This window comes from Lolium rigidum, chromosome 3 (genome assembly GCF_022539505.1).
Source record: "Lolium rigidum isolate FL_2022 chromosome 3, APGP_CSIRO_Lrig_0.1, whole genome shotgun sequence".
Classification (NCBI taxonomy): Eukaryota; Viridiplantae; Streptophyta; class Magnoliopsida; order Poales; family Poaceae; genus Lolium; species Lolium rigidum.
This window is the reverse complement of record NC_061510.1, coordinates 270,691,906-270,705,290: the sequence shown is the minus strand read 5'-3', so window position 1 is coordinate 270,705,290 and position 13,385 is coordinate 270,691,906. Positions and strand designations below refer to the sequence as shown.

Genomic DNA, 13,385 nt, shown 5'->3' with positions numbered 1-13,385 from the left:
GTGTACCCACCTGTCTGCAGTTTGCTCTTAACACATTGTGCCCTTTGCCCTGTTGTATGGTTCTTCCACTTATCGGATTTCAATTCCATGTCCCATATAGATGAAGCTTCATTGTTGATTGAATACATAATAATATGTATAAAACTAAGACTAACCATACGATCTTCCAAATACATTTTGACTCTCTATAATACCCATTTTTGTGCAGCATCCGTGTCATCTTCCCGAAGATAGCCACAGTTATGCATCATCTTAGAGATGCGTGCATTCTCTAAGAATGCACTTCCATGCACCTCACGTGTAAATGCTTTGTAACACTCATGCAATGTACGTACGCATTTGTGACCTATAATTTAAACTATACAATATATTAGATAACGAACACTCATATTCAAATACCATCCTCTTGTACTATACTTACTTCGTCACCAACAAATTTCATGCTGGCTGTTGGTGCTAATTCCTCGTCCTAAGCTGCCAGCATTTGCTGACTTGTTTCCTTGTAGGTTAATTTCTGAGAACAACACAAATAAAGAAGAATTATCACTATGTAGAATTAGAACTATTTGGGAGATATAGAAGGAAAAGAAAACTCACATTTTTCAGTTCAGAACCTGTAGCTTCTTTGCTAGTTATATTTTCTAGTTTGTTATTCTCAGTTATTTCAATTGATTCTTCGTTGCTAAGTAACCGAAACCCTTAAACTTAGTGAAAATATTCGAGATATGATATTGTGATGTACTATCAGAATTAGAATAATAATGACATAAAGAAAGAAAACTCACCTTTGTCAACTCGGGGTTTGTATCCTCGTTTTTTATTAATCCCTCTTCTTTTTGGATATTTTCTTGACCCACTGTAATGACTTTGTTTTAGTTCATGATTCTTAGGTTCTGTAGTTGGAAATGCTTGTTCGTTAAATGGCTGGTTGTTGTTTTCATGTAAAACCATGCAAAGCTCTTACTTTTTACCATAGTTTTTTTTCTATTGAACAACAAAAGAGTGAAAATCTTCCAGACATACGATATATGATGTACTAAAAAATTGCATACTGATCCGTGCCGTCAGAATTAGCATAAGTTTGCATAGGAAAAAAAACTTGCCTTTGTCAACTTGGGGTGTATCCTTGTCATTGGGTAGCCCCTCTTCAGTCTACACAGTTTCTGGACCCTTTGTAATACCTTCTTCTAGTTGTCTCAGGTTCTGTAGCTGGCAATGTGTCTTCCTTTACTCCCTGGTTGGTGTTTTCCTGTAAACTCAACCTGTCAACCATATCACAAATCTTTACCTAGGATGAAGTAACACACAGAACATGTCTTTTCAGAACCAATGAATCATCCCTTTATAGGAATACAACTTATCTATATTCGAATTTAGAAAAAAAGATTGATTGTCGGCTGACAGTTTTTTTTTACACGGGTTTATATATTTTTTTGGACTTAACGGGATTGCACAATATGGTAGTGCAATTTTCTTTGAAGTTATGTGATTTTGTTGGTCTGGCGCTCTTACATGATCACATGTTGTGTCTAGGCCCATGGTGATGACACTCAAATGGGACCAGACGGCAATTATGCTTGCAATCGCTATGAATCAGCAAAGCATCAAGGCTTATTTTGGACAGTATCCTTCTGTGTATTAAGGAAGAATCACATTCTTGGCTTTGATCCAGGTTGCTTGCTATAGCATGCTACTCAATTCTGTGGTTCATTTATTCTGTATTTTGTTGTTAGTTTACCTGTTTATTTCATCGCATTTTCTTTCTTTTAGTATGATGAAGCTGAAGCAAAAGAGAGAACGGTCTAAAAACTCACTTATGAGATACACACACTATTATCAAACAGTATGTTCTACAGATCCTATTGCAGTCATCACATTATCTGAAATCCTAAATCCTAGCCATTACTTTTTCTCAATTCGTCCAACCTGCAAGTTAATTCAGGAGTATGGTACATGTGTAATAACTTACCGTGTTGAATATTGACTAAAATGGTTGGATTTTTCTTCCTGAAATGGTCCTTATGCTAGATCTTCAATGCAGAGAATGTTTACTGTCAAACGTCCAAAGGAAGCTCTGAATAAGGTATAAAAAATTATACCGCACCAATTACCAGTAAATAGTTCTTGAATGAAGGCCTTTCTGAACTTTGACAAGATACTTCTTTTCATCTCGGCATATTTCCTTACATTTGATAATGGTGATATATTCACATGCTAGCAAAGCTTACTGCAATGCCGTCACCAGTCACCACTCACCACCCATGTGCATGTGAGAATTTTTTACTAGAAATATTTGATCTTAGTGCTAGTAATAATATAATGAATTGCATGTAACCGATGAATGTCTAGACTTTATCAAAGAGAAGGTTTCAAAATGTATGTTTGTCTTTTGATTACAGCGGATTACTGTGGGAGAACTCAAAAAAATATTGTTCTCCAATACCATCTGAGTCCATGAAGTGCCAAATCTTTTGCATAGAGATATCTTATATATTGTTCAAAAAAAAGATATCTTATATTTTCTAAATCTTGCCAAATCTGATCCTTAAGCACGTTGTATACACCTACAATTGAATCAAAATATTGGAACTATTAGAGATAACTCTTCTCAGATTTCATACATGAGGACGTCTTCAATGTTTGAAGTCTCCTCAGCTCTAAACAGTGAATCTCATTTATTACAACTTCTTATCATTGCACAAATCCGTCATTTTCAGATTGGAGGGTGAGCAATCCTCTCACCCAGTAGTTGTGCATACGATAACTATTTGCGTATGAATCAGCTGAGATAATTTAATTATAGATGTCCAATTTGAAAATATGTTAGGTAAAATCATGGAGTTGAGGGCTATATAGTATCACAAGGATTTCATATGCAATTCTGGCATTTTTTTTGAAGCTAAACCATTAGTTTCTCCATCCTGAGTACCTCCATAATACCCACTAGCTAACTTATTCCCATGTATAGAGCTTTCCTTGGAGTTCATTTCATCGTTTGTTGATTATTGGGAAGAGTTCTGTATTTGGAAATTTAGAAGTATCTACTATGCTGCACATTCTTACGATGAAGTATATTCGTTGTTTTAGGTTACTCATGAGCTGTTGGAGATGTTGGTGACTCTGGCGCGGTCGGATAATAAAGGCCAGGCTGTTGTTACATTCTTTGGCAGGACTAGCGCCAACGTTTCATCATCGCTAACGATTTTCCACAAGATCTGGTGTCAGATTAACTGTAGAATTTTGCAGGATTCTATACTTGTTTTAGGTAGGTGTGACAGTGTCACGGGTAACCACCAATGTTCTACTGAGAAGCAGTTTTCACGTCAATAGCTGGTGTTGTATCGACATTCTAATTAACTAACCTGTAATTCAGTGATTGTAGGTTCCAATCAAGAGAAACCCTTCCCAGTATGCGATGAAATCGATGAATTTGCTTTCCATATTTGATGCAATTTCTGTTGTTCCATTACAGAAGGATAAAATGAATATTTGTGTATAAATTTTTTTTGACAGAAAATTTGATAATTATTCATCAATTTTGTTTAAGCTGAAATAAGTCCTTGTCGGTTGTTACATGTATGTTACTATGTTTATAAGCAACATACAATTATATGGAATGTGCATACTACTAGTAGTAAGTAAATACTACTACTCCTATTATAGATAACGGTGCGCCAGCGCAACGAATGTAAGCAGACTTGGCTTTAGTTTAGGCCGGCCTTAAAGTATATACAAACTAAACAACGAACTAAAATACAATAGCTAAAGGGAAGACGTCTGGAAAGCATAGCGTCAAAGCTAAGCAGACACTTTCCTCTAGAGTCTTCAGGTCTCCTCGCGCGCACCGGATCCTGCAGCTGCCGGCATCAGGTACCTCTCTTACTATCTACCTTCTTTCTTGCAAGCGCGCGACTTTGGTTGCGCTGCAGCTCTGCCTGCAATCTTGCAAATTGAAGTTTAATAGACACGGGTATCTGCAAGCTTGTGGTATCGATTCAGCATGCCACGATTCTGATGCTTTGGTGCGTAATCATGGCAGATTAATAGGGACTCGAGCTTCAATCAATATATAGCAAGTCCCAAGTCGACGGCCACGAGCCATGGCGATAGCGGCAGTCGGAGGTATGCTCGCCTCTGCCGTCATCAAGCTGGTGATTAAACAGATTGGTTCCGCCATCGGAAGCGAGATCAAGTTGCACTGGAACATGAAGAAGGATCTCGAGAAGATGAAGATGACGCTGGAGTCGGTAGAGGCTGTGCTCAGCGACGCTGAGACGCGGTCTGTCACGGATAACTCGGCGCTTCTGTGGCTGAAGCGGCTCAAGGACGCCATGTACGACATCTCTGACATGCTTGATGACTTCGAAGCTGACACCGACCTGGTATGAAAGAGTCTAACCATTTCATTGCCATCGAACTGGATATGAATGCTGCTGTTGCCTAAGATTTTTTTGTTCAAACTGTGTTGACTCCATTATACTACTACTAGATAACGGGAAAAACAATGAACTGGGTTTCCCTTTTCTAAGATATGAACTGGTGGAACTGAATTGATTTACATAATGAACTAGATCTGAAAACATTTTTATAGTGACAATTCCATGGTGCTTACAAATCAAATTGTTCCGCAGTCGGCAGCTACGATGAATAAGATTAAGATGCCACGTAAGATGAAGAAGATGCAAAAGCGCCTACAAAAGATAGCAGATGACCGTAACAATTATCGTGTTCTACCAGAAACTCGCAGCGAGGAGAAGCAAGTTCCTGATATCCGGGAGACAGCAGGTTATGTGGAGGAAGCAGAAATCATTGGAAGGACTAAAGAAAAACTGGAAATCTTGGCTCGTATATCTGGGAGCACCACTCAAGGGACCACCATCCTTCCCATATGTGGCATTGGAGGCATTGGAAAAACCACCTTGGCAAGATTAGTTTTCAATGATTCTGAGTTCAAACAATACTCTCAGGTGTGGGTTTATGTGTCCCAGAAATTTGAACTGAAAAAGATTGGCAACATTATAATATCACAACTTTCACCGGAGAGCCCGATACCTGATGATTTGCATAGTATTCATACTCGTCTCCGAGAGCTGTTTACTGGTAAGAGGATCCTAATCATTTTGGATGACCTGTGGGAGAGGGATCCTACTCGGCTACAAGAATTGAAGGCTCTGCTGAAGCAGGGTGAGGCGAGCAAGGTGCTGGTTGTGGTTACCACACGCGAAAAACGCATTGCAAAAGAAATTGCCACTGTTGATCCATTCGAATTACCTCCGTTGTCAGATCAAATGTGCTGGGATATATTAAAAGTGAAAAGTAAGTTTGAAACAAGGCAAGACAAAGAGCACTTGGAGCCTATTGGGAAGGAAATTGCAAAGAAGTGTGGAGGTGTGGCTTTAGCTGCTCAATCACTTGGACACATGTTGAAATCCAAGACATATGATGTATGGGATGCCATCAGATCCAACCATATCTGGAATCTATCTCCGTCTGAAGAAACATCGTCAACACATGAAGTGCTTGCATCCTTGCTGTTAAGCTACAACTTCATGCCTCCACACTTGAAGTTATGCTTTGCTTATTGCGCAATCTTTCCAAAAGGACATCACATGATTAGTGATGATCTAATTCATCAATGGATTGCTCTTGGATTCATGGAGTCATCTAGTACATTCTCTACCTGGCAGATCGGTGAGAGTTTTATTAGGGAGCTTCTGGAGATGTCATTTCTTCAACATTCAAAGGTGAGTCACACAATTCGTACACAAATAATCCTTGTCTTATTTTATTCAAATAATGATTTTTTATAGAGTTTCTGATATTATTTTTCTGCGAAACCTTTCCATGCATTATGTTGGAGTAACCGCTTTATAACTCTCCTTTTTAAATGACTGATCATTTTTCTAGAAAGAGTACAAATATTTAAAATTTTACATGAAAAATACTAAACCCTTGAAATTTGCTCTTTGATTACTTGCGGTTTGTAGTTCTTGACTTCGCATGTCATTAGTTTTTTTACTCATAGGATGAATATTGCATGATGCAAAAAATGTTGGCCCTACATTGTAGCGTTGCATCATGTCGAGCCTCATTGACTCTGACTCTGGCTTTGCGATTCCAACTCATCCTCTCAATGCAGAGTTTTGTTTATAATTAGTTAGTTATTATTTTATTTGTTCTCTCGAGGAACAGTTGGGTGATTTTGAGTTTTGTGTATCTGCGGTAGTCAAATCTGTTTCATCGCGGTTGGTTTGCTAAACTCGAATCCTTACACTAAGTGTATGTTGTTAGTGGTTTTTTAACAGCTTAAATGTCTTGGTAATTTTGAATCGCTGCAAGCTGCTGTGTTCTTATGTTGAGACACAGTTTGTTACTCAGTCTCATTGATTTGCCATAGCTTATCATCAATTGGTGATGGACCCTATTACCGGAATACTACTGTTCCCCACTGTATTCCATATTTTAATAGGAATATGTTAGTAGTCTAGAGACAAGATGTTATGGTTATATGTAGAGTTTTTCCTTATTTTAATTTTTCTATCTTAATAAGAATATCAATGATTTAAGAGTGAACTCTTGAGTAATTTTTTACAGCAATGGTCGTGTGTGTACAAAATACACGTAAAAATTTAGTGTTCATGTATTTGATTTTACTTGCTATTGGACCTTAGTTTTATACTCTGGAAAAGCATTAGATCAAAATGACAATGATTAGAGAAAAATATCTGAAGATCAGAAAAGAAACTGTAGACGTAGAAAAAGGTAAAAATGCAATAAATCAGATGGAAAAGTCAATAGAGTTGTAGCCTTTAAATTGCGGATGAAGAATAACATCCAGTTAGCAATTCACTTGTGTTTATTCTCTCCAATTGCTAATAGGGAAAACTGTAAGGCTTACCCTACTTCATGTTATTCCTGCAGAACGCCCGCTCTTTGGAAAAAAGACAAGATGCTACACGGTTCATTATGCATGACCTGGTGCATGACCTCGCAAGATCGGTCATGGCTGACGAATATAACTTGGAGGGCCCCAACTGCCGCTATGCATGGTTGACAGATTGTAGTAGGAAGCCATTGCAGTCATCCACAAATTCACTTGCAAAGATAAGATCATTGCATTTTGCAGACAAACTTTCGAACAGTGATGCATTTTCACCAGCTAAGCACGTCCGTGTCTTAGATTTCTGGACAAATGATATGCATGATTTGACAGATTCTATTGGTCAACTGAAGCAGTTGAGGTATCTTAGCTTCTCATGTTGGGATGCTCGAATTAATCCCAGGGGTATCGGTATGCTATCGAAGTTGAATTATCTTAGAATCTCTTCTTGGGATCTCAGAGTATTGCCCGAGTCGATTGGTGAAATGAAAGGTCTGATGCATGTTGACTTATCAGGTTGTAGCAACTTAAAAGAACTCCCATTATCATTCGGAAAAATTAGAGAGTTGGTACATCTGGATTTGTCAGGCTGCTGTGATGTTTTAGGAATACCCAAAGCTTTGCGTGGCCTAACCAAACTCCAACATTTGGATTTATCAAAATGTAAATATATCAGAGGGTTGCCTGATGCCATCGTCAATCTCACTGAACTCCGATATTTAAGGCTATCAAATTGCTTGCAATATATCTTTGACAACTCAAGGGATCATACTGGGAGTTTCGTTGACCGTATATGCACCCTTCCCAATATGAATCATCTGGATTTGTCTCAGAATCGGTATCCTCTTATAATACCAGATAGTGCAAGCCTCTTGACCAAGCTGGTGCTCAATGAGTGCTACCAAATTATTAGTCTTCCAGAGTGTGTAGATAACATTAACTACTCAAGAGCCAGGGCTCAGTACTTTTCTGTGTATGCAGGTAACACTAGCAGTAACATCTATTTGCTTGAGCATGTAAGTCCTGCTGAGTTGAACATCTGGCAGCTTGAAAATGTGAAGTCCCGAGAAGAGGCACACAGTATACATCTGAGTGAGAAACAGACCATCCTAGAATTGACGTTATCGTGGACCAACGGTGCAATTAGATCTATGGATGACATGGAGTTGTTGATGGAGCTAGTGCCACCAACCACTTTGAAGACATTTCGTATAGACTGTTACAATGGTGTTGGCTTTCCAGACTGGATAATGAGTATTAGCAATCATCTCCCGTATCTTGTCAAGATGACGATGCAGTATATGCGAAACTGCAAGAGTCTACCGCCCCTTGGCCAACTACCAAACCTCCGAGAGATTAGGCTCACCAGTATGGAAAGCCTGGAAGAATGGGACACTTCATACTTGAGTGTGAATGAGCTTGAAAAAGTGTACATATATGATTGCCCCAAGTTGAGGATAAGACCACACCTTCCTAGAGCAGCATCTTGGTCTATAAGGAAAAGCGATAATGTGCTCCTACCACAGCGGGAGAGGGTGTCACATATTGATTGCCTGACAGCTGGAGACAGCGACATGCCTCTTTATCAATGGGGTTTTCTTTACCGCCTACTCTTTCTCAGGCAGTTAATACTCATGGGTTGCACTAATTTGATGATCTCACCGGAGATATCTGGGGCCCTCCACTCCCTTCAGGAACTGACAATATGGGACCACAAGAGCCTGGAGAAATTGCCCAATAACATGAGGCAACTCACAAAGCTAGAATCATTAACACTGTCTGATTGTCCTAGCTTCAGACAACTGCCACAATGGCTAGGAGAACTGATGTCGCTCAAGGAACTGAAAATAACATCCTGCAATGCCATCATGACTCTACCAGAGAGCATACAAGAGCTCACAAACCTCCAAGAACTGAAAATATTCTTCTGCAGCCCTGAATTAAAGAAGTGGTGTAAGGCAGTGGAGAACCAGAGGAAGCTTGAGGTACGTGCCCTACCATACTGTTTATCATATATTCATTACTCCTATTTTTTGCATGGAATCCTAGCTAATGGTTATACTAACTTCCTTCATTTTATATTTAATTTTGTAGAATATCAAATTAAACTGGAGGGACTAGCTAATGATTGGGGACAGGTTGCGGTTGATGTCCCCTCATCTGACCCTTGCTGCGAACGGAGAGAAAGGCGCCCATGCGGGAGAGAAGAAAGTTACGGCGCAAAGACCGAACATTCATATTGAATAAATACCACGCAGGGAGCTCCAACGACCAAGGTAATTACCGATTCTATGAACACTTGTGTTCTCTCGTGGAGAAGAACAACGCTTCTTGTTTGTCCTCCTTAATTTTATTTCGCCACTCTGTTGCTATTGCCTCTCCTCTGTTTCGCCACTCTGTTGTTGTTTTGTTATTGTCAAAATTGAAATGAAATCTGCATGATGCTTCCTGCCCAAGCATTTAACTTGGCATTTGAAGGGCGTGTGTTCAGTCTGCAGTCTTGAGCTTCTCCTCTGTTCTCAGAAAAAAAGAGTGGCTACAGAATATAATGTCTGGCTTACACGACAATATAATGTACCATACTAGTATATTCTGTTCATGGTTCCTGGTGAAAAGCATGCAACTGCAACGGAACAGCAACAACTAGTACAGGGTTTTTGGAGTTTTTGTGGGCGTCGCTTGCGGCGACTTCACCCGTCTCAACGGCCTCCTTGCCCTGCATGTCCTGCACAAGAAGTGTCGTTGCCTAATCGACGGTACCTCGGAGGAGGGATCCTCACGAGGGGAGAAGAAGTCGGGGCCATAGGGCGGAGTGCACACGGGACGGTGGTACGCGAGTTACCCAGCTTCGGAACACCTGCACGATGATACGGTTCCTTAGTTGTACTCGATTTTCCCGGCTCATAGTTTTCTCGGTTTTGCCCAAACTTTATGCGAAACCATCACACGTGATGTAACGGCAGTTAGACGGTTGTGGTTATCTTCGACTAGTGGGGCCACGTAGAGCCGCAAAGACACGTCGGACCATCCATCTGTTGTTGGCCAGTAAGCATCAGTTGTATCCACTGACCACAGCTTGAGCACAGAAGTGGGGCTTCGGTATATCGAATGACAAGTGGGGCCATGGCCCAGGCGATACAAGGGCAATACACGGGTACAAGGAATAGATTTACTAGACGGGAGCTCTGACGATGGCACGGAGGAGGAGGGGTGGCATGCGCAGGTGCCGAGATGGTCAGCGTCCACAATGAAGCTGTGCAGCGAGACCGAGACGCATTAGATAGATATGAACTAGACGCGTTTAACCATGCAAAGAAGAAGAAATGGTCGACGACATCGAGACTACGTCAAAACTTTATTGGTCGTGTCGGACTTACGAACACGAGCAATGTAGAAAAACTAGTGTCTCTCTCTAAGGCGTGTATAGGTGGGTGCTAGGAGAGTGTGGTGGCGAAGAGGAAAGAGCCTCGCAGACGTGCATGCATGCAGTCCGGCATAGCGGTGTCGGCGTGGCCGTGCCCAGCTGGCGGCGACTAGCATCCATATTCCGGCATTGGCATCGGCATGTACTGTTCGGCACTGGCCTCGGCGGTATCTGCGGTGATGCTCGAGTGATGGCGACATGAGGGCGGGATTGAGGGTGCATCCGGCGTTCGACCTAGCTGGTGGCGCGAGACTACAGCCGTTCGACCATGCCGATATCGGCGTCGGCGTGCGTTTGGGTGCATTGGTGCTCGATCGAGTTGGGATTTCGTTTCTCGTAGGCCAAAATGAATTTGGAAACGAGTTTCATGTGGCAGGTTAGGTAGCGAAAGTTTGTCGCTATCCCAAAAAGGTATACTAAGCCGCCATGGTGAGGTTCATCTTTTGATGAGGCCATACGGTTGGGCAAACTTACTGACACTTTTTAGATGGGGTTCCTTGTTGTTACACGTTGTGGCATCATGCATGGAAGAGTGCCGTTGGTCATTTAGGAGATGTTCGAAAAAATCACCTTTGCTTAAGCGCATGCGGTTCGTCTATTCGAAGCCCGGCTTTTCTAACAAGGTGATTTTTTCTGCACTTCTCTAAATAACCTCAAATTGCATACGGCTGATCTTCTCATGACATCAGATAGATGGTAGTTTCGTTTTGCGTTCTGCGAACTTTTCATTTCCGCTTTATAATGCCAATTCGATTTCGAGGTCAAAGCCCGCAAGCTTGACATCATGTATGGCGTCGTCTCGCCTAGATTTCAAAGTTTTAAAACTTTCACTAGTCGATCATTCCTTGTTGTTATGGTGTATCGCCATCATGTACTGCCAAACTGGTTAGGTCTCCTTCTAAGACTGACTTTTGTAACAAATTAGGTGATGGTTTATCATTTTTGACAAGTAGCGATAATGGCAACAACAAGTCGGTGATGGTTCATCATTTTCTTTGTATTGAAAATGTCATGGCGCACAACAAAGTGTTGATGGTTCATCATTTTTTGCATTATGAAAGTAATGGCAGCAACATAATGGGTGATGGTTTATCATTTTTCGTGCGAAGTAGTGGCTACAACAAATTGTTGATGGTTTATCATTTTTATGCGTGAGCATGTGTAACAACAAATCGGTGATGGTTTATCATTTTTTTTGCGTGAAAAGTAATAAGCAACAACATGATCGGTGATGGTTTATCATTTTTTTTGCGTGAAAAGTAATGGCTACAACAAATTGTTGATGGTTTATCATTTTGCGTGAAAAGTAATAGCAGCTCTTTCATCGGTGATAGTTTATCATTTTCGCGTGAAAAATAATGGCTACAATAAATTGTTGATGGTTTATCATTTTTTGCGTGAAAAATGCTAAAATAGTTTATAATTTTAGCGCGTGAAAAATATCTAGAAAACCGCCCTTGACATAGGAGTGGAAGCTAGTGTATGTGAGAGAGAGAGGGTTATCTGCCGTTCCTATATCATACGATCAGGTGTGGAGCACGATCCATTGACATGGGCTAGACCAATCGGGGCGATGATGCACGTACTGCGAGAATTTAATGAAGAGAGAGGGCAAAGCGAGTACTATCCAAGAAACCAAGGGCACACGAGTAGTAAACAGAACTAAAGGATTCAAATTTGAGATTTGAAAAATGGAAAATGTGTTTTGGCACAATGAAACCCATCTTGGCCTACCTCAAACTATTGCAATGCCAATATACATCGATTAGTGAAATTGTGGCCTCATTTAGACAAAAAGTATGATTTGGGGAAAGTATTGTTTTGGGAAGGGCTTGTTGTGGAAAACCATGCACCTTCATAGCTACTAGGTGATTTGAGAAGTGGCAATTTGTGGTGAAACTTGATTTATCTACCGTTTATCTATGATTTGAGAGAGTGGCAATTTGTGGTAAAGACTCCATGAGTAAGTACCACTCTTTTTAGGATTTTGCACATTAAATGACTCGTTTAACTAGTTAATCCCATTTGTTGATCTCTGTTGACCCGGCCGCTGGGGGTGGCCAGTTACCACTGCGTCTTGGTATTGAGCACTCAGGGGAAGATTGAGCACACACAAAAAATGCTAGTATATAAGGCTCGGGTATGCGAGTGTATCTAAATTTCGGGGGTTGGATCTCGAGGACACTGATGCGGTTGTTGTGCGTGGGCAGGCGTGGCGGTGGATGCAGGTCGATGGCGATGCAATGATGTGTGCAGAAGGTCGCGTTGCGAGTCCGGGCGATGCGACACGCGCACGGTAGCGGCGCTGTGGGGCCTTGGTCGCATTAACGCACCCCGCGCCTTTATGAGCGTCTCGCCACCGCGTCTGCGAAATCACTACTCACTCATAGACTCACGCCTGTGGCGCTCTCGCGTCCCGTCATCTTCTCCAAAATGCAAGCCCTCTCCCTCTCCCTGCATCCTACATCCTCATCGTGGCAGAAGATGGACAAGTGTAATGCCAATCCCATCGTCGAGCGTGCGGCGCATGCGCGACGCCTCCATCTTCGGCGCAGTCCCCTATACGGGCAGCGACGCCCTCGCCCCGCCCGCCGCCTGCCGCGTGCATCGAGACCCAGCTGCTATGCCGCGTGCCAAGCGATCGGATCCGGCGGGATGATGGGCGGAGACCCCTACGACCGTGCACAGTCGTCCATGCCCCCGAACCCCTCGACGCCTCACTGGAGGACCCGCCGAGAAGGCGAGGTAACTACGGTTTGCTGCACCATTGCCGCCAGTTCCTTTTTGTGAACCCTATTTTTCTTTGAGTGTAGATGGATCATGTAGATGGATGAGTATTGGGCTACAATATTTACACGCATGATTTTGTTCCATTTTGTTTTGATCACTTCTTGATTCGTTTAAGATTTGCGGGTTGGCTAGTTCAGGTTCAATTTATGCAAGTAATATTGGATCTCAATCGGTTAATTTATGCAAGTAATCATGGGATCTCAATCTGAGTTATTTTATACCAATCAAAGATATCAATAGTTTAATTTTTAAATAATCTCGAATGTGTTAAGTTTAGATCTAGTTCAGATC

At 41.5% G+C, this 13,385-nt stretch overlaps 1 protein-coding gene across 1 annotated transcript; it reads left to right on the top strand.

Moving 5' to 3' along the window:
• Positions 1-3,975: 3,975 nt before the first annotated feature.
• On the top strand, positions 3,976-9,001 carry LOC124696514 (disease resistance protein RGA2-like). The gene is made up of 5 exons (XM_047229231.1): positions 3,976-4,382; positions 4,632-5,744; positions 6,922-8,567; positions 8,679-8,865; positions 8,975-9,001. The coding sequence occupies exons 1-5, from the start codon at positions 4,101-4,103 to the stop codon at positions 8,999-9,001; spliced, it is 3,255 nt and encodes a 1,084-aa protein (XP_047085187.1). The 5' UTR covers positions 3,976-4,100.
• Positions 9,002-13,385: the final 4,384 nt, after the last annotated feature.